This window comes from Sceloporus occidentalis, unplaced genomic scaffold (assembly GCF_023333645.1).
Source record: "Sceloporus occidentalis isolate IW3139 unplaced genomic scaffold, rSceOcc1.0.p SCAF_1, whole genome shotgun sequence".
NCBI lineage: Eukaryota > Metazoa > Chordata > Lepidosauria > Squamata > Phrynosomatidae > Sceloporus > Sceloporus occidentalis.
Window position 1 is genome coordinate 173745877 of NW_028316981.1, and position 25241 is coordinate 173771117.

Genomic DNA, 25241 nt, shown 5'->3' on the forward strand with positions numbered 1-25241 from the left:
TGAAATGGAAATATGGAAATGGAATAGCATAGTTTTAGGGGGTTTGCAGTGGGCTTTAATTACCTGCCTAAAGTGAAGAGTATGGAAAGCTGGAATAGCTCAGACTGGGAGATCCAAGGTTAATACAGAACACACCCAGAGTGGAGCTGTGTATGCAGGCTGGGCTGTGTGTGCAGAGGTCAGGTTTTGAAACTATATTTATACCTTAAAACTAGCCCTGGGCGATGGGCTATCTGGACAGGTAAGAAAGGTTGAGTGATTTGTCCCAGGAATGAACAATGGGGTTCTGAGGTGGTTGCTTTAACAAAAGCAGTGATTAGATTGGGATATTCCAGAGATGGATGGATGGGGAAGTTTTGCTGGGGACAGAACAGGGGATAGGCAAAGAGAGATTGGTTTACTGCTCTAGGTGTGAAGAGATCCTTTGACTCAGGTTTTGAGAAGAAGAAAGGCACACTTTAGGTTTGATAGTTTTGTTTGCCCGGATGTACATATGTCCCAGGTGAGGGCAGGGAGCAGATATGATCCTTTTTTCCTGGGAACCTGAGAGATTGTCAATCTCTCCAAAACATGCTGTCTCCAAGTATGAGATATAAAAATATGAGGAGTCCAATATACTACATGGAGTTTGCAGGGGTGTTTAAAACTGTACATCTTCATATGTCATTCAGGTAGTACTGTAGCTAGGATGGAGCAACAGAGACACAGCCTAGGCAGGAATCAGGTTATATAACGTATTGATAGTTACCAAAATAGTGTCAAATTATGTAATGTTTTCTTTTTAATTTGGGATGATGAGAGGCGTTTTTCCCCTGGTGGCAGACAAAAAAACCTGGAACTTAGCTTGTTGTATATCTTTTTGTCTCCACTTCCTGGTGATGCATGCTGAGGTACAACTGTGTCATAGCAAATGTACCAACTAATAATATCAGGTGTGCAGGAAGGTGGGAGGAAAAGGTAGCAAAGAAATAACTATAGGCCTGGGCCTATTCACACTACACAATTATAGTACTTTAACTGCTATAGTTATATCCTATGGAATCCTGGGATTGGTAGTTTAGTCAGAAGCACCAGAGGACCTCTCTGTCTGAGCATTCTGAAGGCCTCTTCCTAAATTCCAGGAGTCAATGGGACTGAACCATGGCACTGAAAGTGGAATCGTAGATTAGAGGCTGGATGGCCATCTGTCGGGTATGCTTCGATTGAGAGTTCCTGCATGGTAGAGGGTTGGACTGGATAGCCCTTGTGGTCTTTTCCAACTCTACAATTCTATGATTCCATGAACTATAATTCTGTAGTGCGAATGCGCCCCAGCATAAGGATGAGAGAGAATTCTGAGGATGTGGAGTGAACTGTGTCAAGATTGGTCCAAAATATTTTGCTAGCTGAGGCAAAAGACAAGATGGTATCTTGGCATCCCAGTTGATTTTCCATCTGTAAAAGATGTTCAGAGTGGCAGTTCAGTTAGTACTAGCACTAGGACAAACATTATCCATTACAGTGTACACCAAATGGCAGAAGGGACACTTAATGGAGACACATGATAGGTAAATTGGTACATACAATTGGACCTCTTCTAGATACGCACACATCTGCCACTTCAGGCAACTGCCTCACTGAACGTAATGGGAATGTTGGTCCTGAATTTTACAACCACTTCTAACTGCAGAAGGGAACGCGGGATGGGCTTCAGAGTAAGACCCTTCTTAATGCTACCCCTTAGAAAATTTATATAGGAGAAAGAAGATTGCAGCTTTTCTGTCTGACATGCTAGTTGTTGTTATTTTTCGATTACAGCAATTTTTTTAAACATGGGGTAGTATGCAAAAATGCTGTATCCCACCAACAGTCAGAGGTGCTGAAGTTCAGGAGCCTGCTACTTCATTTTCTTTTCTCTTTTGCACTCCATTTCTACTATGTGTATTATGAATATGGAGTAAGAAATGGGATCAAAGAGATCTGGCCAGGCAGCAGCTCTTGCCTCTTGGATCATTCTGCTCTCCCTGTTTTTCCTTTAGGTGACCTTGAGTATCTTCGAACTAGCCACAGCTGCCGGGGTACCTTGTGACATTGACCCAGCCCTTGTGTGTGCCCTTTCCAATTTGAAGAAAGGTAAGAACCAGGTTTGCCAATGTTTCTGTGGTCTGTTACATTAAGGGAGCATTCACATTTACTTTTTTGTATCAAGGAGATCCAGATACAACACCGGATTGATGTTCTCACTGTGGGGGCATCAGTTTTAAGTGCCTGAATCTCTTGAAGGCAATTCCCCCCCCCAAATAACTTTATTAATCAATTTCATAATCACAAAAATACCATGTCATACATAATATATTACAATGAATTTCTTTCTTCTTTTCTTCTTCTTTCTTATCTTGCACTTCCGTCATCAAATGTCTTATTTGTGCTACTTGTTTTCTTTTTTCTTCTTGCTTCTCCTTAACAGTTTATACATTCCCCTGTACATATATAATGTCTCTGATCTTAGTATTTCTCAATACCTCCTTCTATCATTTTTCAGTAAACTATATCATGACATTATATCTATAAAGAATTTGTCAAATAATATATACAAGATTACTTCCTATAATTTTTACTATAGTTAATAATTATTAAACAAAATCTTCAAAATATCTTGGAGGCAATTTAAACCACCCTCCTGTTCACGCTAGCACCCACTAGAGAGGAAATGGTGCCGTCTCTATTTCCTGAATTGTTGCCACATGACCCAGATTGATTTGGTAGCATACTCACACTATTGAAGATCTGGATCACTGTGGCACACAAAAAAAATGCAGTAAGGGACCCAATGTAAAATGCACCAGGTTAAGTGGATTTTTCTGCAAGCCTCCCCACAAACGGTGCCAGTCTGAACATCACAGAAATAACCCAGTTTCACACTATAGTGTGAATTGCCCCTAAGACAGAACTGTGAGGCTGCAGAGAATGTCTTCTTGTATTATCACTTCAAGAGCCTAGACAAGGCAGTTTTTCTAGCACTCAGAAAAGCCACATAGGGACTCTTTTCAGGCTCTGCATCATCTCAGCAATAATAAATATTTAACTCTGTCTCCAGGAGCTGTCGCTGCTTGGATGCTGTTGCTGGTTTGTTTATGTTTAAAAGGCTCACTCCCAAGCTTTCTCCAAGAATTGTCAGCTTTCCTGCATTTTGCTTTGCAACATTTGCACTTGGTATTGTCTTTGGTTCTTGCATTACTTGTGTTGCTACCCTCATCCCACCATTGGTCTCGGTGTGTCCAGCTTCCTTTTAAAACCACACTTATTAATTAAATATATTCAGTGGCCATGAAGACATTAGATGTGGTTTCCCTTGCTTTTCTTCACAACGGATTTGAAATCTGCATAATTAGGATAGCTGGTTTTAGTGTAAGACTGCCCTGTATGGGTCCTAAGTTAATTCAGGTACTTGATTACCATGGCAAACAGCTAGAACCCTCTATTGGTGTTCAGAAGACTGCTTTCTCTTAGAATTAATCTATATGATGTATTAGAATCATAGACCCGTGGAGTTAGCAGGGGGCACAAGGACCATACAGTCAAACCCTCTGCCATGCAGGAATTCATGTAAAGACCTTTCTCCTTGCCACCTTCACATGTGCAGCTTCCCAAGTCCTAAAAACACCAGTGCTCTGGTTGTATAAGTTTCAGAAGAGTTGGTGGCCATCATATCCCTCATAGCCAAGCTTAGCTATTTCAGTAACTCTGCCCCATTTGCCACCTTGAGACTCTTGCTGTTGGCACTTGGAGCAAGTAAAGAGTTTTCTTACTCCCAAACCTGGTTCCATTACATTCTGGTTTGAAGAAGTGCAATATCTCACACTGCACTAGCTGCTGTCTTTTTTTTCCTAGCATGGTGGCAAAACAAATAACAGCAGTTGGTTAATTTCCCTGTCTTCACTGACACAAGGAGTGGGATTCCGAAGGCTTAAGGCTGCCATATTTTGTGTGATCACAGTTCTTTCTCAGTCACCTCCTCAGCTGTGGAAATTCCTTATTGCAACTCATTCAGAGCCCAGCTTTTAGTTGGGGCAGGAGGCTTTCCATCACTAAATGAGCAGTGGTCTTTTCTCCTGCATCCCTGCAGTGCTGCTTCAAATTTGAGCCTTTGCTATGTGCTCCAGCACCTGCCTTTGCTAAAGGTCCCCCTTAACATAACCACCCCAGCCTCTTGGAAAACTTACCCTTGTGAACCATGTTTACCTACCCCTGTGGGCCACATTCCTTTGATCTACTGTTCCTTTTCTGCCATTCAGCCCCAGTGAAACCACAATGGAAGATTTCTGCTTTCCCCACTCTTCTTCCCTCCTTCCTCTGAGGCTTCTTAGCTTTGTTCCACACATGAAAAAGAGTACAGATTGAGTCTCCCTTATCCAGAATTCTAAAATCTGAAATATTGCAAAATCCAAAATTGTCCACATGGGTGGGTGGTTGAGATAGTAACATATTTGCTTTCAGTGTACACAAACTTCATTTCATGCACAAAATCATTAAAAATATTATGTATAAAATTACCTTCAGGCTATGTGTACAGTATTAGGTGTGTACGCAACATAAATTAATTTAGTTTAGACTAGGATCCCATCTCCACGATAGCTCATAATGTATCTGCAAATACTCAAAAAAATTTTTTTAATCCAAATTCCCAAACATTTCTGGTTCCAAACATTTTGGATAAGAGAGACTCAACCTGTAGTGGTACCCCAGGTTTTTCTGACTGGAAAAGGAAGAAGTTAGTATTCTTTTTATGTTTCAGTGACTCAGTGAAGACAATCTATCTGTAGACAGACATTTGCCTTTCCTAACCAAGTGCTGTCCAGCTGTATTAGACTGCAAGACATACCCATTGGCCAGGTGACATGGGATGATGGGAGCTGTAGTCCAACATATGTAGAGGGTACTGAGTTTGGAAAGGCTGAAATAAACCCTCTACCTTTCTTTCTTGGCTATGTTTGGGGCAGGAGGATGTGAGATATATGCCTGCTAAAAGAAATTATGGAGCATTGTCCTTACAACTCTGGAGAAGAGAGTCCTGCCTCTCATAAAGAAGGAGCAGGAGTCCAGAGACTCCCTGCATTGGGATATACAGTATCTTCTCTCCTCCTCCCCACCCCATGCTATCACTGATCTTTTCTCTCCTCATTGTTTCTTTTTCTATGGCACATACATTGATTCAAGTGGAGCCAAGCCATGTCAGTTTTGGTCAGCTCACCAGCTCCATCCATCAGATAATTTATCGGCCTGTCACAGTGCCAGGATTGATGCTTTTTTTTTTTTTTTTTTTTTTAAAGTGAACACTCCCTCCCTGTTTCTTTTTAGAGGATGTCTTTTGAGCAGGCAAGTTGGGGAAAGAGGAACCGACAGTGTAAATCAGGCTTGTTACTGAAATCTCTTGCTGAACATCATTCCTTTTGCCTCCCTGACAGACAGCTCTTCCCCAGAGGAGGACTACAAGGCTGCTTGTCTGCTGCTGGTCTTTGTAGCTGTGTGTCTACCACTCCTGACCAACGACCCTTCCTCAGTTTATTCCACTGACATTGAGGGTAAGATTGAGAGAGAGACACACAAGAGGCAGGATTTCAGCATCCTCCCCAAGGCTGCAATACTGATCTACTCAGTCATGCACACACACATGCACTCTGAAAAACAGAGAGGTGTGCAAAGGGTGTTAGTCATGCTGGCTCTAGGCAGGGGTTGCTCTTGGTGTAGCATGTCCTAAGTTTAGGATGTTTAAGATATAGTTGCTAGCAGTATCTATATGTGTATGAAAGCTTCTGTTCTCTCCAACTGTAGCATGGCTTAAGAATTACTCATGATTAAGGATGAGGCTATGAGAGCCAGGGTGGTCTATTGGTTTGACTCTGGAGCCCAGGGTTCAAAGCTCTGCTCAGCCATGGAAACCCACTGGGTGACCTTGGGCAAGTCACACTCTCTCAGCCTCAGAGGATGGCAATGGGAAACCTCTGAAGAAACTTGCCAAGAAAACCCCGTGACAGGTTCATCTTAGGGATGCTATAGGTTGGAAATAACTTGAAGGCACAGCAACAACCAATATGTCAATAAGGGGCAGGACTGTGTCTGCAGAGAACAGATTTAGCCCTCATGGCATCTCTGACAGCAGGTCTTTGCTTTCTCCTGTTTAACTGAGAGGTAATTCGACATGATGGTTGGATTGTTCAACTAAGTGGAGAGACTGGAGTTCAAATTCCCACTCACTCATGATGCTCTTTTGAGAATATTGGAGAGGTCAGCCTTTCTTCTCAACCAGGAATGGTTCAGATTAAGATTGGTAGAAAAATGCCAGTGGGAAAAGGGTATTTTAAAAGGTCCACCTGCATTACAAAGAGCACTCCAGATAGGTCCTACCCCTGCTGTCTGCTTTTTTTCCCTTGAGAAATTAGGTGGCCTGTTGGAAGCATGCTTTATAAAAGGGTGTGTTTTATTGTAACAGGTAACTTGACTATTAGAGCAGTGGTGGGCCAAATTTGGCCCTGGGGTCATGTGTGGATGCTAAATGTGGATTTCCATTTTTTGGTTAGTGTTTGGGAAATTATGCATCCCCCCCACACCTTCAAGAGCTCCTGGGCCAGAAAACTGGTCCCTGGATCTGCGGCTATTGCCCAGCCCTGTCTTTGTGTGTGTTTTACCCTGTTGTGCATCCATTTTATACCACCATATTGCTTTACATTCCTCACCTCTCTATACATTAGTTTTAGATTGGCAGGAGTATAGTTGTACCCACAACCTGCCCATTGGATAGATAACCACGGTTATCTGTTTTTACTTTGTGAGAATGAATTTTTGTGAGAATTATTTTGTGAGAATTCTTTGTGAGATATCATTAACCCAGAGGGATTTCCTACCCCTCTACCCCTGCTTATGAAAACCCAAATTGGAATCAGAAAAATCACATTGGAGCCAGGGAAGAGAAAGTAGCCTGAGCATACCAGAGAGGAGAAGGATCCTTTTTTTAATTTCTCCATTTGGATCTGCTGTTCCCCTTCCAAATACATTTTTTCCTTTGAAGAAATGCTTAACAGAGAGGCACCAAGACTCAAACTTCCCTCCATGTTGTTGCTGTTTGCCATGGCATTCCTCTGAAGCTGAGAGAGCACAGGACTTTGAACTCTGGCCTTCAGAGTTCTGTTCAAACACTCAAATCATTATGCCACACTAGCTGTCTATACAATGGTCAATACAATACAGTCTCAATACAATGGCCACTCTCAAAGTTCTCTAATTTTTTAAGCCAGCGGTTACCAGCCACCTGAATTTTTGAAATCCTTCCATAATCCATTTGCAGTTATACAATGCCCATTTTCACTTAATTGGGAGCCACAATGGCCATACTGGTTGGGGATGATGGGAACTGTATGTAATTCAACACATCTCAAGGAGCACTAGGTTGGGAAAGACCTGTTTAAAATATTTGGCACTTGTATAAATGACTGTTTTTCTGTAGGCTATAGCAACAATGTCCACTGCCTAGCCAAAGCCATCATCCAGGTTTCAGCTGCCCTGTTCACTGTCTACAACAAGAACATTGAGACTCAGCTCAAAGAATTTCTGATGGTGAGTAAAGCTCTTCATCATTTCTTGGGTGATATTAATCTGGTGGCTTTGTGAGCCACAAGGAGCTGGGTTTATTATTTTACTTTATTAATCACAAAAGAGCTTCCAAAGTCCTTTATTTCTTTTCCAAAGCAATGTAACGCTGCTGAGAAATATGAAGTGCTATGAACAGTGGATTTAAAAAACAACAACAGTGGATTTAAAAAAAAAAAGTGGATTTTCTCATGTAATTTATGGCTTGTGGATTGGACTATAGAGGTAGCAAGAAAGAAAAGAGAAGAAAAGTTGTAGCTTGTCTAACACAGTAGCTAAAAGAGTGAACCAGGATCCAAGAGGTTACTGATCCAAACTTATTTTGGCCATGAACTCAGAGCACAGTCCTATGTCAGTATATGTCTGTAGAGAATAGGTCACATTGAGTTAAGTGGTACACACTCTTGAGTAAAAAGTTATACGGTTGCAGACTTAGCCACTCTTGAACAAGTCTCAGTGTTTTAATTTGCAATATGGGTGGAGAGATGGTGACAGCAGTGGTGGTGGTGATGATGATGATGATGATGATGATGATGATGATACTTGCCTACCTTCCAAGGTTGTTGTGGCAATGTATGTGAAACAGTTTTCCCAGTCAGTATAGGTACAGTTATACCTCAGTTAACAAAAAATATGTGTCCCAGGGATTTACATCTTTAACAGAAACTTTGCTACCAGAGACAGAAAAAAGATAAAGGGGATAGGGATAGGTTCTTACTCCACAAAAATGAAAAGCAAGCCAACAAGTATCAGCAATTTTTAATCCAAAAATAACTTTAGGCCCATGTGAAATGAAACAACCTGATCAGATATAGGCCTTGCATAAGTAATCAAAAACATTGTGAGTGTTCTAGAGATCATTTGAAAACTTCTTCCAAAATGCATCCTGAGATGATTTTTTTTCTTTCAACAGCCTTCACTTTTCATATGATTTCCATTTTGTTGGTGAAACTTATACATTTATGCTTTCCAACATGCCAGGGTAGCTGGTGAAGCAGGTTAATCTGATTTTTTTGTGGGTTTGTTGGGCTAAGTGACCATGTTCTTGAAGAGTTTATTCCTGATGTTTCACCAGCATCTGTGGCTGGCATCTTCGCCACAAAAGCAGGTGAAACATCAGGAATAAACTCTTCAAGAACATGGTCACTTAGCCCCAAAAAACACAAAAAACTACAGGCTAATTTGCTTTCCCCCTTTCTTCTTGTTTCACTCTTCGCACATGCTCCTTAAATGATTATGGAGGGCACTGTTTATGTTTTAAACACACACAGCTACAGTAGGATTGCTTAGAGAAGAATCCCATTCTTTCCCAGCTCAAGATTGTTTACTGCAGACATGCTGCTCCACTCAACTGAAAGTCTGTCTTTCTCCAATCTTCTTCACAATTCTCTGAATGCCAATGCTGCAAAGAAGCTTCCATCTATAACAGTGGTTCTCAAACTGTGGGGGAGGCCCGGGGGGGGGGGGGGAGGAGAGTTGGTCCACATGTGGAGGCCCTGATCCATCCTCCTCTGTTTCCCATACTTTTTTTTCTCCTGGAAGGGAAGGCAAGGAAGATATTTGGAATCTCTGCCTAAGGGAGTAGGAAGAAGAGGAGACGTTCCCACCTCCTGTTTCTTGTAGCTTCCTAGTCTCCTATTTGTGTGAGTCACAGAGACCACAAAGAAGAAGGACAGGTTGCATACCTGTAACTGTAGTCCTTTGAGTGGTCACCTGTAAACTCGCATAACCCCACCCATCCTCCCCTCATTGTGTCCTGCTAGTTCACATGAACTGTATTGATGTCCTATGAAACTGGTGGGTTTCGGCTGGAGCCTCTTATATAAGGCGCGCAGAGGTGTGCAGGGATATCACCAAAATTCTTCAGAACACTTTAGAGTGCTCAAAAAGTGGCTCTGTGCAGATGCAGGATAACCCAGGTGTGAGTTCACAGATGACCACTCGAAGAACTACATTTGCAGGTATGCAACCTGTCCTTCTCAGAGTTACAAAAATGTCTTAGGCGTTTATCACACTGAGGTTATTGGAGCTAAGATCAGGGGTGAGTGCGGGTCAAACGATGCGAATTGACGTTATAACGTGACTGTTTTATCACACCTGGTTGCCTTTCTGTTGCCCTTCCAAATCGAGGGGGAATTGAATCCAAGGCAAGTCACGTAATGCAGATTCAGGCAAAGCAGAGTGAGTGCACATTGTATTTCCACACCGGTGCATACCATGGGGGCCCTGAAGGCATCCTGAACCTTTGCACTTCTGGGGTGAAGAAGGGAGCCTGGCTCCACTTTCACGGGAATGACAGCTTCCCCTTTCTTCCTCCCTTCTATTTTCCCATCCCTGGCAGCCAAATTCAAAGGGTCCTCTGGGTCAGAGTCCTCATCCATTTCATCCACATCTACATCTATCCTCTTGTCATTCTCCTCATCTATTCCATCTACATCTCTCCTTCCCTGTGTAGCAGTTGCCTTCTCTTAGGTTGCATCCACACTGGGGAGATAATCTGGTTTAACTCCACTTTAACTGTCCTGGCTCAGTGCCATGGAATTCTGGGAACTGTCGTGTCCTGAGACATTGAGCCTTCTCTGCCAGAGAGCTCTGGTGCCTCAGCAAACTAATAACTTAAATAATAATAATAATAATAATAATAATAATAATAATTATTAATATTATTTTTTAAAATTATTATTATTATTTTAAAATAAATTATTATTATTATTATTATTATTATTATTATTACTACTTTGGAAGTTGGAGTTTGTTGTGGGGTCCTTGGCTCGAGGCTATGGAATTCTGGGAGTGCCATCTCTGCCTCCAGACTCCTTTTTCTTTCTCTTCAGATCTGTCATCTGGATGTCCATCCCTAGCCTCATGTGAATGATAGGGAATGTCACCTATCTCTAAATGCCTTCTGCTTCATCCGAATGTATCACCCACTGGCAAAATTATTGTTATTATTGTTATTATTAGTATTATTTTGCAGTGAAATAATTTTTAAACAATAATAATAATAAATTCCTTTCACTGCAAAATAATCAGTATAGAAACTGCAGTTCTACTTGGAAGTAAACCCTGCCTCCACCTTGGCTCCTGCCCCCACCCCCAAAGAGTCCTTTAGAAACTTTACTAACTTCCCTCTCTCTCTTTGCCTCCTCTTTTCCCTTTCCCTTTCTCTCCCCCCCCCCGATCTCCCCCCTCCTCGCCAGCATGTCTCCTCTCCACCTTAAAACATGAAGGAATTAATTCAGGAGGGAGCACCGGAAGCAAATGGGGCAAAAATGCAGCATGGCATCATGGGAAATTTGCATCCTTGGGGTTTTGCAGTGGTATTCAAGAGCACAAGCAAATCGTAATTCCACACCAGACCCATCTGCAGTGAGTTCGAACCGAGCCTCAATGCGAATCCCGTCAATACACTTATTTAGTGAATTCTCCAAAATGAGGAGCCAATAAGGATTCAGTTCAGAAGCCCTGCGGAAGCCCCACAGAAACAGCTCCCATTGAAAGGAACCAGGTGTGAAAATACACAGCGTTATAACGTCAATTCGCATCGTTTGACCCGCACTCACCCCTGATCTTAGCTCCAATAACCTCAGTGTGATAAACGCCTTAGTGTGGCATGATAAGATGTGGGCATTTTTATAGAGGCTGCTTGCCTATTTTTTTTTAAAGCATCCTCTGGGTAATCACTGAAAGCAGCTATCCCCCTACCTGGTGCCTTCTCTATTTGTTGGATTGTGGTACCTATTGTTTCCAACCACTATGATCATGTGCTGACTGAGGATGATGGAAGTTGTAGCCCAGTAAATGTTTAGGGTGCTGGGATGGAGGTGGCTGTTATAGAACCTGGGTTTCTATCCTTCACCTAGCAAAAATGCTTACGACTGTGCAACCCAGCAGAAAACACTGGATTTGTGATGATGGTGGTTTTGAAGATTTGCCTCCCCTCGCCCTCATAGCTATCATTTCCAATGCCCTTATAACCAGGAGGCAATAACAAAATTATTTTCTTGGTTCCCTCCTCACCTTCCCTGGCCTATTTTACAGAAAATTGGATTTTTACTTGCTAGTGAGGAGAAATTGTTTACTGAGAAATGAGCCTCTCTTTCATTTGCTGCAGAAAGGCAGAGACAAATGTGTGTGGACAAAATCTGTGGTGGACAGTTTCCAGGCTCTGTCATTTTAATTGCTGTACTTTGTTAAAGTGTGGTTACCATTACAAAAGCAACCTATGTGTCTGATTGTTGTGTGCAAGGCAGAAAATCCATTGCTTCTCACCCTTATAATCTGGTGATTTCTTAAAAGACTAGCAATTAAAATTAACTCTCTCTCTCTCTCTCTCTCTCACACACACACACACACACATCACAATATCCCATAGTCCATAGGCAAGTGCTTTCTCATACTAGCTTTGAGTTCTGTCTTTTTCAAGGTACTGATCAGGACTGGCCCTAGCTATTTTGATGCCTGAGTCAAAGGACAAGATGACACACGCTATCCTGCTTCATATACAGAAACTGATTGGATTAACACTTGAATCTTTCTGAAGTATTGATGATGGGATCCTTCACTGTAGCCAAAGGCAGCTAACTAGCCAAGGGATGAAGGGTAATAATAATAATAATAATAATAATAATATATTTTATTTATATCCCGCTATTCCAAAGATCATAGCGGTGAACAGCAAGTAAGCTAATTAGCAAGTAAGCTAATAGACTTAGACTTCATGGCATCCATAGCTGTGTCCTCTAAGAAAGTGGAATGGTCAGGGGCTTTGGGAAGAACAATTGGGGTGTGTGACTGGCACTACCCCCCCCCCAGTGCCTAGGGCTTGAGGCAATTGCCTCACTCTGCCAAATGAAAGGACTAACATTGACTTTCTGTCTGATAGGGCCTTGATACTTTATACTCCTTGATCTGTACAGCTAGTGATGTTTAAACTACAGGCATTTGTTCTGAAATAACCTTTCTTGTACTCATTCACTCTGCACAGGAGCTTCCAAAAGTGGGTGCCTTCTTGACCAATGAGCATCCATTTTTCAGCAGGACATGATAGCACTAAAGACTTGCCCTTCACCTTTGCTATGCTCAGAATCTCACATGTACAGTAGCAGGCCAGACCCAAACATCTATATTCTGCTCTAGGGAAAGAAGGGTCTATACAGTCTATGACACAGACTGTCTGGACTGCTTCCCAGCAAAGAAGAAGTGTGACCACATTATCTCTTTAGGATTTTTCAAAATTGACAGACAGTGCTATACTCTGAATTCTGAAGAGCATTGAGATGGCACACTGGATATGATTGCAATCTGTTGCTGAGTCTTCCTTGACTTTAACTACCCAACTGTTCAATGGGAGATGGATTCCAACTCCCTGGAGGTTGTCCTTCATTAGCTATTTGAGGCAACTCACGTACCACCCCATGACTGTATTGTTCTAGGGCTGGTACTGTGGGAAGAGTCAGATCCCACTGGCTGTGAGTGATGGATAGGGGCACCACTAAGCATGATCACTTTCTTATTTGTGGCCTACGGGAGTCAGCATGATTTATCTGTTCATTAGATGCAGTGGCAGCTTTCGTTCCCCCTGCTGCCATCATAGAAGGTAAAACGCTTCCTTGTGGCTCACTGTAGAGAAGATGCAATTGTAGGAAGTCAGAACCAGTAATCTGGCACCTGAAAGATATGTTTGCTATTAGGGATGAAAAGAATATTCCCCAGTTTTCTCAGACTTGTGTCTTGACATGTGATAGTTCTTGGCATCTTCTATGTGTTTTTGAAATTCAAGACTTTTTTTGGCAGAAAATGTCATTTGCACAGAAAACATATTTCGTGCAAAACAGGTTTGTATGCAAAAATATCTTACATTTCTACTTACAAATTTTGCACTTTTTTGCCAAAAATTTACCAGACACTCATAATCTCACCCTGCACAGCAAACAGCTTTTTTTTTCATTCTCACATGCAAAGAAATAAGTGAAGATTTATATGCTCATGTGCTAGCTTTTCTCACCCCTACTCTAAACAGAGAGAAATGGAACTAGTGCAAATTTCTTCACTATATAGAGAGGATATATGATGGGGAAATGCTTCACCAATTGAACTTCTACCTGACATGCATCTGGGAAAGGCACAGGAACCCTGCCAGAACAAAGGTGGTGACTCTGACTTCAGGGATGGGCACTTTATGTTGCTGGACTACAACTTCCATCATCCCTTACCATAAGGTTTGGTGGATAGTATGGTGGGAGCTGTAATCCAACAAGAACTGGTAAACCCCAGCTTTTCCACCACTAGCCTCCCTGGAAGGGATGTTCCTTTTGTAAGCTGTTCTGGAGAATGGAGTGAGATGTGCTCCTACTAAGATTGCCAACCAATTAAATATGCCTTAGCTTTTAACTGAGCTGATTAAATTTACATATAACACAAAGGAAAGGTGCTTTTAAGAGGATTGGAAGGGGGGACTGTTTCTCTTCAGCATGTAATAAGATTTTTTTAAAAATGTGTTCTTTGTTTAAAGGAAGGGAACCATCCATTATTTCAGGCACATTCTGGAATATGCCCTTGATCCTCTTTCATTGGGCAAATTTAACTTGATTTTTGATTCTACTCAAGTGGATTGTACCATCTTGTATTTACCTAACAACTTACCTAATAGCCATAGGCAACCATGAGCTCATGCAGGTGAGTCAGAAGGTTAGTGGAGAAGGGACTGAATCTTCCAATTGTGCTCTGTCAGATTGCTTGGTTTCTGTCTGAGTTGCAGAAGAAGAACGACTAACACAGAGCTGCAACAAGCTGGCAAAGTGGGGGATTGAGTGGACTGTCTCCTTTTCTCTGACCCATTGAAGTAGCTTTTAATTAGCCTAAGAAGCCACAGTATTAGTCTGCATTTTCCATGTTGACCCTCAGTTGAAGCCAGCATTGAGTCACAGGCAACTAGACACTTAGCCAGGCTAGCACAGTGCAATTTTTTTTTTTGCAAATTATTAATTTTTGTGCATTTATTTACAGGACTAGGATTGTTCTGGCTATCTGATGTGGTAGACATTTTAAAATACGTCAGTCAGTTTAACATTGAAAGAGAGAATTTCTTAGGGATATCATATCTGCATGTAATTTTGCTCCAGAGTTCTGTTTTCCTCTTTTTTTCCTTTTCTTATCAATAAGTAGCAGAGATATGTTCTTGTTTTGAGGGAACAATGTTGGCAGAGAGTGCTAATGGAGGCTGCATAGCACTTTTGCTACACAAAATCTCTGCCCCAAGTTCCTTATCTTTCTGTAGATGAAATAAAATGAGAATTTTATATGTCCCCCATGGATGGGTAGGTGGGTGAGTGGAGAAAGCAGCTTAGAGAGGGCAAACATGGGCAGAAAAACAGCCAGAGGTTAAAGATCTCATTCCCTCTCTGCTGCTCTTTCATTCCCCTGCTGTTCTTAATTTTATTGATTCCAGCCTCCCCCATTGATTTTCTTTTCTGTCCTTTTTAAGTGGGAGACAAAGTTGTGTGCACCTGTGTATCATGTGAAGCTTGGTTCTGGAAACACAGTTTTCTTCTTCAGGAAGTCTTTCTGTTTCAGAATCTGTTCCACAAAGCCTAATAGCTTTCTTTGCTCAACCAGTGTGCTTTTTCAACCTTCAGCCTGAACTTTGATTAATCACACCAAGTAAATCTCACAGCTCTAGCTGTTTCCAGCCACAGGAGAATTGATCTTAGTTCTGTTGTCTCTTCCCTGTCTTCCTAGCTGGCCTCTGTTAGCCTCTTGCAGCTGGGACAAGAAGCAGATCGAATGAAGGCTAAGAACTGGGAATCCATTTCACTGCTCATGCACTTGGTGAGTCCCCCACACACCTTGCAATGAATACAGCCACATTTGAACAATAAAAAAAACCCTCTAAGGCTAAAAGCAGAGTATATGATGTCCTCCAGGTGTTGTTCACCTTCAATTTCCAGATCACATAACACCGGTTTTGAAATTCCTTCACTGGCTACCAATTAGTTTCTGAGCAAGGTACAAGGTGTTGGTGATTACCTTTAAAGCCATACATGGCTTGGATCCAGAATACTTAAGGGAATGCCTTCTTCTGTACTGTCCGTCCCGCACTCTAAGATCCTCAGGGAACAATCTACTTCAGCCCAAAAAAATCTAGACTAACCTCAGTTACCCAGAGGGCCTTCTCCACTGCTGCTCTGAAGCTATGGAATGATCTGCCGAAGGAGATCTGACACATTTCTACTCTTACATCCTTTAAGAAGGCTCTTAAAATGGATCTCTTCCGGCAGCCCTACCTATTTCCTCTTTCCGTTTACCGTGACTCACGCCACACTGTTCACCAATTCTTCTCTTAAATTTAATGAGAAGAATTAAATTAAAATTAATTAAAATTAAATTCTTGCCTCAAGAAGAAGAGCCCTCCCTCCGTGCAACTCTCATCATCAGACCTGGGAGGGAGTGTAAAAGACAGGCCCAATTCCATCAGGTCTAGCTGTGAATTCTGTGACTTATGTCACTCTCTTTTATCTTATTTTATTTTATTGTATCTCTGTATTTTTATTGCTGTAATCCGCCCGGATTCCTTGTGATTGGACGGGCTATAAATAATAATAATAATAATAATAATAATAATAATAATTATTATTATTATTATTATTATTATCCTTACACTACACTGGCTAGCGATGATGGATATTGCAATCCAAGCAGCAGTTGGTGGGCCACACATTGATCACACATCTTTGAAACAATAGGCCTACTTCAAGCAGCAAGCAACACCTGAACAAGAAAGGAATAGGAGGATTGTCTGAACAATTCTTTTTCTTCTTTCTTTCATTTTTTCTTCTTTCTTTTCCATTTCTTTTCCCTTTTATGTCATGTCTAACAGACTGAACATGCAGGGAGGGAATGTTCTGGCTTTCAGTCTCCATACAGCACTTACCGTAATTCAGGTGCTGTAGAAATTAACAACAATGTCAGGGTTCCAAGGCTTCTTTGCTAATCAGTCTGTCTCCTTGTACAGTATTATCCTTTTTTGGCTAGATTTGGGTGATAACACAAAAGCTGAATACTGGCCTGATAATCCTTGTGTTCCTAGATTTGAAAACCTTCAAATCATGTATGAAGTAGTCCAGATGGAGAGCTTTTAAATGGAGTAATATGTGTATAAGGTACCAGATCCTATCTGATCTTAGAAGCTAAGCAGGATCAGCCCTGATTAGTACTTGGAATAGAGATTGTCATCAAATACCAGGTGCTGTAAATTATATTTCAGAGGAAGGAACTGGCCTAAGAAAACCATCTGGAATTCATGAGCTCACTGTAAGTCAGCAGACTTGAAGACACACACACACAATGTGCATATAATTTGGTGCATGTCCCTTTTACACTGAAAGGGACCTACTCCTGTGTATGTACTAGGTACACTGTAAATCACTGAGAACAGCCTAAATGCCAGTATTGAGGATCTGTTCCCTTCAGGATGTTGTTTGACTACAATTTCCACCATACATGACTGGGCAGTACTGGCTGTGGCTACTGGGAGCTGTAGCCCAGCAACATCTAGAGGGCCACAGTTTCATTTTTATTTTATTTTTTTGCTACAGTCCAATGACTAATGTCATTTTAAAACCCACTTCCCAGCCCCTCAACACTCCCCTAGCTCCTCTCCAATGCCTTGCTTTCCCCCTGTTTCCACTCTGAAATGGTAGCCAGAAGTGACACAAATTGAATAGCAGTGGAAGACTAAAAGACCTTATTATATACAGGAATCAAACTGTGCTATAGATCCAGTGGACTTGGTGCTAGGTATGGGGAATGCACTGGGAAACCTGGGGAAAAAGGGGGTCAAACTGGATGTGCATCTGGATGGAGATACTGGGGGAGATAAAGGAAAGGATGAGATAGGTGCTCTGCTAAGGCACAATCTGAGTAGACATGTGTGGCTGAAACAAGTAAAAAAGCTCATATGGCACATCAGAATGGAAAGTAGTTGCTGTATGCAAGAGTTTTGGGATCTTGGGCAGGGGAATTGTGGGGAGAGAGGAAAACGGAATAATGTGATGAGATTTTAATTTCATAGAGGCCAGGGTTTGGGGAAAGATTTGGCTGCAACAGTGGTAGCATTTTTATAACCCCTTCTGAGACCCAACAGTGAAGGGCACCATGGGTTGCAGTAACCCAGATGGTAAGCATCATTCACTCGTAGTGGTTTGGGATGACTGGCCTGGGCATCCTGGCCTGGCAAAGAGTGTTGCCTTAGAAGCAAAAGGCAGCATATTAGTGCTTACTGGGTGATGCATCTCCATTAGGAGCTCCCATGGCAGCAGGAGATGGTTATTGATTCTTCCAGTGATGGGAGGAGACGGCTCAGCTAGGGAGGGCCTGAGTGCCCGGGTGGGATTGATATTCACTGGGGCAAACAGCTTTTGCAGCAAAGTCATTTAAATGCAAATGTTTCAATCGGGAGTGTGGGAATGAGCCGGCAGGCTGGCATGACATTCACTTGCTCTCCCAGTAAAAGGAGTGGGATAGCTCCTCCTCAGACACTGACTTAGGCAGAACCCAGGTGCCTTTAGTGTTGGAAGGACACATGTAAGTGGCTTGTACAGCTCTGATAGATGAGATGTGCTGGAAACAGGGCTGGCTGGCAGGTCAGTAACGTCCTTGGTCCTGCTCCATCCATGGTATACAAAGGATTATGTAGTCCATTGTTTCTCTGTTGCAACACTGAACTACAGTGTGAGATTTTAGAATCACTTTTCACAAAGAGGGCAAGCAGGTGTGTGTGCATGTGTGTGTTCCTTGAAGCTGAGAAATTGTCATAGAAACAAGCAATCAGGAATAGATTTCACAACCCAGCAAGGCCAGCGAAATTGAGAGTCGTTTTTGAAGAGAGATGTAAATGGTTTAAGAAAGGCTTTGTTCCCCATTATGTACATTTTGTCCTGTTACCTCTGAGATCAAACAGGTTTTGCAAGTTTTTGAAGCTGTATTTTAAAATCTGAACTGTATGCTTACTGGAAGCAAAAGCAGTACTTACCATGAGAAACAATCCTTTATTTCTTCCATTTTCTGTGAAGAAAGGGAGTCTAATGTGTGTCTGAGCAAAATTTACCTGCATACAACATTAACATAACAGCTGTCTATGCCAAGTAACCAAGCACACACTTTCCGTGCTTAACATGTCCTCCTGTATATCTCTTTCAGCTTGTGGAGGAATCATCCTTCTTGACAACAGACATGCTGGAGACCTGCTTCCCTTATGTGCTGCTCCGTAATGCTTATCATGAAGTCTCCAGGAGCTCTGCCCTGAACCGTCTTCCTTCACACTGACCTGCTTTCGCTTCAACCATAATTGAGAGGGACTTGAACCACAGTTGCCCATCAACACAAGAAATATAAGGAATATAGGCAGGACAGAGGGGTTAAAGCAGGGCTCTCTTATGGATCTTAATTTTCTGCCTAATGGCACTCATGCCCACTTGAATGTTCAGCAAACAAAATGGACAATGTTATCTTGACAAGTGTGAAAGCTGGCTGTGAAGCAGGGCAGTAAGGAGCTGCATCCTAATTTATATAACACTTCCATGATGTTTGTCAGCCTTTCTTAGGATGCTTTTTAGTGGAGCAGGAGCCAGAGGGGCTACCATCTGCATCTTTTTAAAGCAGCCATGATTATTATTTTGCCAGCCTTGGCATCCCAGACAACCCTAGGTTTCTCAGTACTAACATCCCTGGCCTAATGCTTTGCTGGAGGCCCTTACAGAAGCAAATCCTACAACTAATTCCAAATAGGGGCATGGGTGTCATGTACATTTTTCCTATCTTCCTCTTGATTCTTTCCCCATCAATATCTAGATTGTAAGCTCTTGAGGGCAGGAACCTTCTTTTGTGAGATGTTATCTTCTTTCTGTCATTCTACAAACAAAGTTCCATGAACTTAAACAATCATTATATAACTAATGAGCAGCAATGATAACTCCTGGCAGTGAAATTCACTCAATTATCTTAATCCATATAGGTGCTCAAAATATAAGCTGTTTTCACTGTCGCATACTTTCCCTTTGAAAAATTCTGGGAAATGTCAACAGTGAAAAAGCAATGAACTTCTTTATAAAGATTTTTACTCAAATGGTCTCTCTATTGTGTGTATAGTTGTTTTTTTATAGGTCCTTATTTAAATGGCCATAAGATCAGATGAGGCCAGGCAAAGAAAAAACAGTTACGTATGACTGATAGATGTCTATCACTTTGATTAACTTTATCATATGTGTCTTGCTGTAGATTACCTGAAGTTCTGCATATTTTTGAGAAAGCATTTCACATCTTCCTTTTTAACAATCAGTTCAGTAATAAAAAAGTATCTCATTTGTTTTGTGTTTAACTACACCTGACTTGAAAATAAAGTCATTGCTTCTAAGATTTTGGACAAAGGAGGCTATATTAATTTGTTGGCCTTTTTGAATAACAAGGGGGAAATGACTTCACATTATGATTTTGTCTTGGAGGAATATGCTCATTAATATTTGGCATAGTGAGTTTTCACTCATTATTCTTCTGACTTTAATTCCAATCAGTGGTCTGAGACAGCTGTTCAAAGCTTGGGAACGTTTTGTATTGACATGAGTTGTGTTTTGCAACCCTGGAAAGTTTAGCATGGAACAACAGCTCTGGATTGCAGACAGACAAAGTTTGACATGAAACAGGAGTTCTGGTCGGCTGAACTTTTGCCAACTAGCATTAACAGATTATATTTTTGAGCCCACTAATGATGACAGAAACTAATCAAGCTTTTTTTAAAAATAGCATTCCAAACTGTTTTAGGTAAAGGGAGCTCCAGGAATGGTTTGAGAGAGAGATGAATGAGCCTTCTTTCGTCTGCTGCAATTACCCTTGCCCAAGTTGCTTTCCATTTTTAAATGCTAGCAGATTTTTGTTTGTATTGTCCTCATGAGATGTTGCACTAAAACAGGATTTAATTTTACAAAAATAAGCCACAATGTGTCTCAGGCTCATGTTCCTTCCCATGGAAATTATCACACTGGCAAAAAAGATGAGAGCATAGCTGTACGCTCCTGCCAATATCATGTGATAACACAGTTATTATCACACAACGTCGTAATTATCCTGTGAGTAAAGAGGAATTCTAATGCCGCTTTTTATCCACGTAAAATCCACGTGCATTATACCGTGATATTGATGGGAGTATACCACTATGCTCCTGTCTTTTTTGCTGATGTGATAATCTCCCTTGTTTTTAGTGCAGCTTTGGGGATAAATTCAGAACCTTTCACTTCATGGGTTTGATTAACCACAGTTTGTGGTGCTATCCAAAGACAGGCAAAATGTTTTTAAACAACTTCAAAACATTGTTTGGGATTCAGCTAACCATACTTAACCATAGTTCAGGATTTGGGGTTGTGCCTAATTGAAAATGGAAGTGGCAGTCTCCAGTCTGTCAAGTGTGTCATTGGAGCAAGAGAAAGAAGAGAGCATGCTATTCCAACCTTGCTGTAACGCAGTTTCTAAACCAGGATATAGTGTTACAGCCTTCTCTCAGGCCTTGGGAGGGAAGGAAGGAGGCCACGCTTGCTGCTTCCTCCTTCAGTCCCAAGGTTTCAGGGAGCTCAATTTTTTCCAAGTCCTTTGCTGTGCGCGCACACCCTCCCAGCTTTTCCGTCACTCACAGGGGAAAAGCCTGAGAGGGATGGAGAGGGAGGAGTGCAAGCACGAATTCACAAATCCCAAAGCCACAAATCCGGAGGGACAACTGTATATCTAAACACAGCCATTATCTAAGAATGTTAAAAAAAAAAAACGGACATTTTTTTGAATCAGATGAAAATCTCAGCATTTTGTTTCTCACATTGGTCAACCAGATGTCTTGGTGAGCTTGCAACTAGATTTTATTTTATATATCACCTGGCTTTCTCCCACTATGGGACCTAAGGCTGGTCACAATTTGAGTTTTAAAAAATTAGAGTTAAAAAATGGATTATGCAAAAGTTAAAACACTGAAACAATCTTATTAGAAACATTAATTTAAAACAATTTTAAAAGGCTGTTAAAATATAATAATGATGCTAAAATACAAATACAACATACACCAATTAAAGGGCTTTCTACCACCGACAGTTAACATTTGAAGGCATGGGAAACAGAAGTGTTTGCCACACAACCTTTTTAAATAAGCTTTCCGCATTGGTGGCTATCATTACATCTTGTGGCAATGAACTCCACAGTTTAACTGTGTGAAGTAGTTCTTTTGTCTAGCCTCAGTCTTCTATTATTCAATTTCATTGGATGACCCCAAGTTCTATTATTTATTTTTATTAATTTATTTGATTTTTATGCTGCCTTTTTCTCAGAAAGGGACCCAAGGTGACTCAGAAGATAAAAACACTTTAAAAACTTTACAACAAAATTTTTAAAACAATTAAAATAATCCAGTTAAAACAGTATAAAACTAACATTTTATTTTATTATGAAAGCATTTCCTTATCCTCTCTGCCCAACCACACCAAATATCATTTTATACACCTCTTCTCCACTTGCTAGAAGAGAGCAGAAGGTGTGCTGTGTGGGGGCACTCTTGAGTCTCACTGCTTTTTAAGGCTTGAGTGGGGATTTCTGTTTCATTGTTTCTATCATCCATGAGCCCATGGTCTAAGCAGGTGGGGCGTCTGCTAAGTAACTAACTGCCGGTACAGACCGGCAAAAAGAGCCGGCTTCCTGGTGGCTTGGGGGCATGGTATAGGCATAGGCTAGGAACACTCCGTTAAGCCTCCCTGAGCAAGCACATGGCAGCGGCATTGCAGCATTTCAGCAGTGTGGTGTTCAGAGGCTGCATACTGCTAAAACCTAGAAAAACCACTGCGGTGGTGGCAAAGGCACCTTTTTCCCAGTGCAAAAAGGAATGGCTTTCTGCCGCTTTTTGCACTGGGAAAATGCTGGTTTGGGAGCATGGCATGCAGTTGCTGTGGCCCCAACCCGGCATTCAAAGGAGTGGCATTAAGCCAACCCTTTACCGCCATCTGTTTTTGGCCTGTGTTATTTTTATCTGTACAACTGTAGCCAAGCAGTGAGCTGTGTCTGGGAAGTGCAACCTTGATTTAAGGCTTGAGGGCAGATTTTTGTTTCTTTGTTTTTGCCTTGTGGTCTCCATGAGCCAATGATGGCCTAAGTCAGTGGGGCATCTTTTGTTTGTTTTTCATTGCTTTGTTGCTTTCTTCTTTCCATGTGTATCCATGACCACATGGACTAAAGGGGCAGGCTTTCTGCTGTGTAACTGGGTTGCTTGGGAGTGGACCTAGCAGCCAATAGCACAAGGCCAAAAACAAGAGAACAAGGAATAGAGGGATAAACATCTACTGGGCCATAACAGAAGCGGTGGGTGACACTGATGGAGAAGCTCACAGCAACAGCAGTGACACCATTGCTGATGCATGTTAGCACTGCGCAGGGGAAGGCAGTGGTGAACCTCCTTGCAGAAACCTCTCGCCGAGAAAACCCTATGTCCAGACAGCCCAGAATGGAATAAATGGCAGGACCAGTACACAAATAGAGGAGAAAAAATGGAAGCACAGGAAAAAATCACAAAGAGAGGACTAAACAAAGGCAGAGAAGAACACAAAAAGGAAGAAATCCACACAGCAGATACACCCGTTCAAAGCAGCACTACACATATTGTAAGGACATGGAATGTGAGATGCATGAGCCAAGGGAAGCTATAATTTGAGCCCAAACAGACAGGCCAAAATAAAGCTGCTTCAGGTCACTTTGGAAGTATGCTGTTTAAATGATGCATGCGTGCTAAGAGGCCAGAACCTGCACCAAAGCCACACTCTAGTACTAAGGACTGGAGAGCAGCTTTGGCGCAGCTTTGGGCCTCTTAAGATGAATGCGTCATTTAAACAGCATACCTCCAAAGTGACTCAAAACAGCTTTATTTTGGCCTGTCTGTTTGGGCCCATTGGCCCGTTCCGCATGGGCATAATAGTACGGACTGGGTCCGTACTAGGGTTAGAAAGGGGTGTCCCTTCTGGATGCCCCTAACCCTAGTACGGATCGAGTCCGTACAAAATGGCAGAGCCCGTTCCACACGGGGGCTGCCATTACGACGTCATGAATGCGCTGCCTCCAAACAGGGCGGCACGGATGTGACGTCTTTGCACCGCACAAGGGCGCCTAGAGCGCCCTTTTTGCGGTGCACAAAGGAGCTCCGAAATGGAGCTCCTTCTGTGATTTGCGTCGCTGGCACAGCCTTTAGACGGCTGCACCAGCGACGCAAGCGAGAAAGGGGCCAAATGGCCCCTTTCTCCTCCTCCCCGCCGCCACTGGGTGTCCTTGGGGCATGAAGCCCCAGGACACCCCTTTCCAGGCTGCGGGGAAGCAGCCTTTTGCCACTTCCCCACAGCCTGGAAAGCGGCGGATCAGGGCCCCAGAGGCTGCCGTTCTGGCAGCTGAGGCCCCGATCCGTCAGGGAGAGGAGTGCCTACAGGCCACCCAAAGGGGCGGTCTGTAACGCGCCATTGTAAAAAAGAAAATAGAATGCATAAATATAGCAATACCAGAGGTAAGTGAGCTAAAATGGACAGGAATGGGTCATTTTGACTCAGACAACTACAGTGTTCTACTCCGCAAATAAAAAGAAACAAAGAAATGGGGTGGCTTTTATAATCAGGAGAGAGGTAGGAAAAGCAGTAAAGGATACAATGCAAGATCAGACTGAATCATGTCAATAAGACTTCAGGGAAAATCTAGAAATATTAGTATAGTTCAAGTATATGCACCAACCACAGAGGCAGAAGAAGACTAAATTGAGAGATTCTATGATGCAGTCCAAGAAGAAATTGACAACACACCGAAACAGGATTGCTTGATAATAATTGGTGACTGGAATGCTAAAGCAGGAAGAAAAGAAGACTCACAAACTGTAGGACAATTTGGACTAGGAGTAAGAAATGAAGCAGGCCAGGAACTGATAGAATTTTGTGAGACTAACAATCAATCAATTGTAAATACATTCTTTATACAGCCAGGGAGGAGGCTATACACATGGACATCATCAGATGGCCAATACAAAACTCAAATAGACTACACAATTGGAAGCAGAAGATGAAAGAGTTCCATTATCACCACCCAAACAAGACCAGGCACTGACTGCAGCACAAATCATGAGCTACTCATATCAAAGATTAGAGTAAAAATGAAGAATAAAGAAAAAAGTCGTCATAGCAAAATATGACCTGAAGAATATCTCAACAGAATTAACAGACAACATAAGAAACAGATTTGCTTTATTAAGCACAATCAACCGGGAAGAGCTGTGGACAGAAGCTAGGGATATAATCAAGGACAAATGAGAAAAATGGCACTATCTGTGGTCAAAAAGAAAGAGAAGAAACAATGGATAACAGAAGAAACATTTAAAATAGTAAAAGAGAAATGACAAGCACAAGAAAAGGGAGATAAGAACAGAACCAGAACCATGAATGCAACTGTTCAGTGACTAGTGCACAAGGATAAAGGGAATTACTAGAATAAACAATGTAGAGAAATAGAAGACAACAACAAAAAAGGAAGAACAAGAAATGTCTTTCACAAGATCCATGAACTCAAAGGGA

The 25241-nt window shown here is 41.9% G+C and overlaps 1 protein-coding gene across 6 annotated transcripts in view; it reads left to right on the forward strand.

Annotated features, from left to right (window-relative positions):
* The window catches only part of NCKAP1L (NCK associated protein 1 like), a 139695-nt gene extending 119658 nt beyond the window's left edge, over positions 1 to 20037 (forward strand). For 4 of the 6 annotated variants that reach the window (XM_089482573.1, XM_089482582.1, XM_089482591.1 and 1 more), the window contains 5 exons: positions 2019 to 2112; positions 5445 to 5561; positions 7481 to 7590; positions 15364 to 15453; positions 18823 to 20037. In XM_089482573.1, coding sequence (XP_089338699.1) covers positions 2019 to 2112; positions 5445 to 5561; positions 7481 to 7590; positions 15364 to 15453; positions 18823 to 18948 — 537 coding nt within the window. In that variant the 3' untranslated portion in view covers positions 18949 to 20037. Of the gene's footprint in view, positions 1 to 2018; positions 2113 to 5444; positions 5562 to 7480; positions 7591 to 15363; positions 15454 to 18822 lie in introns of those variants that run through there. The other 2 variants (XM_089482610.1, XM_089482618.1) reach the window with 2 other exon arrangements.
* Positions 20038 to 25241: the final 5204 nt, after the last annotated feature.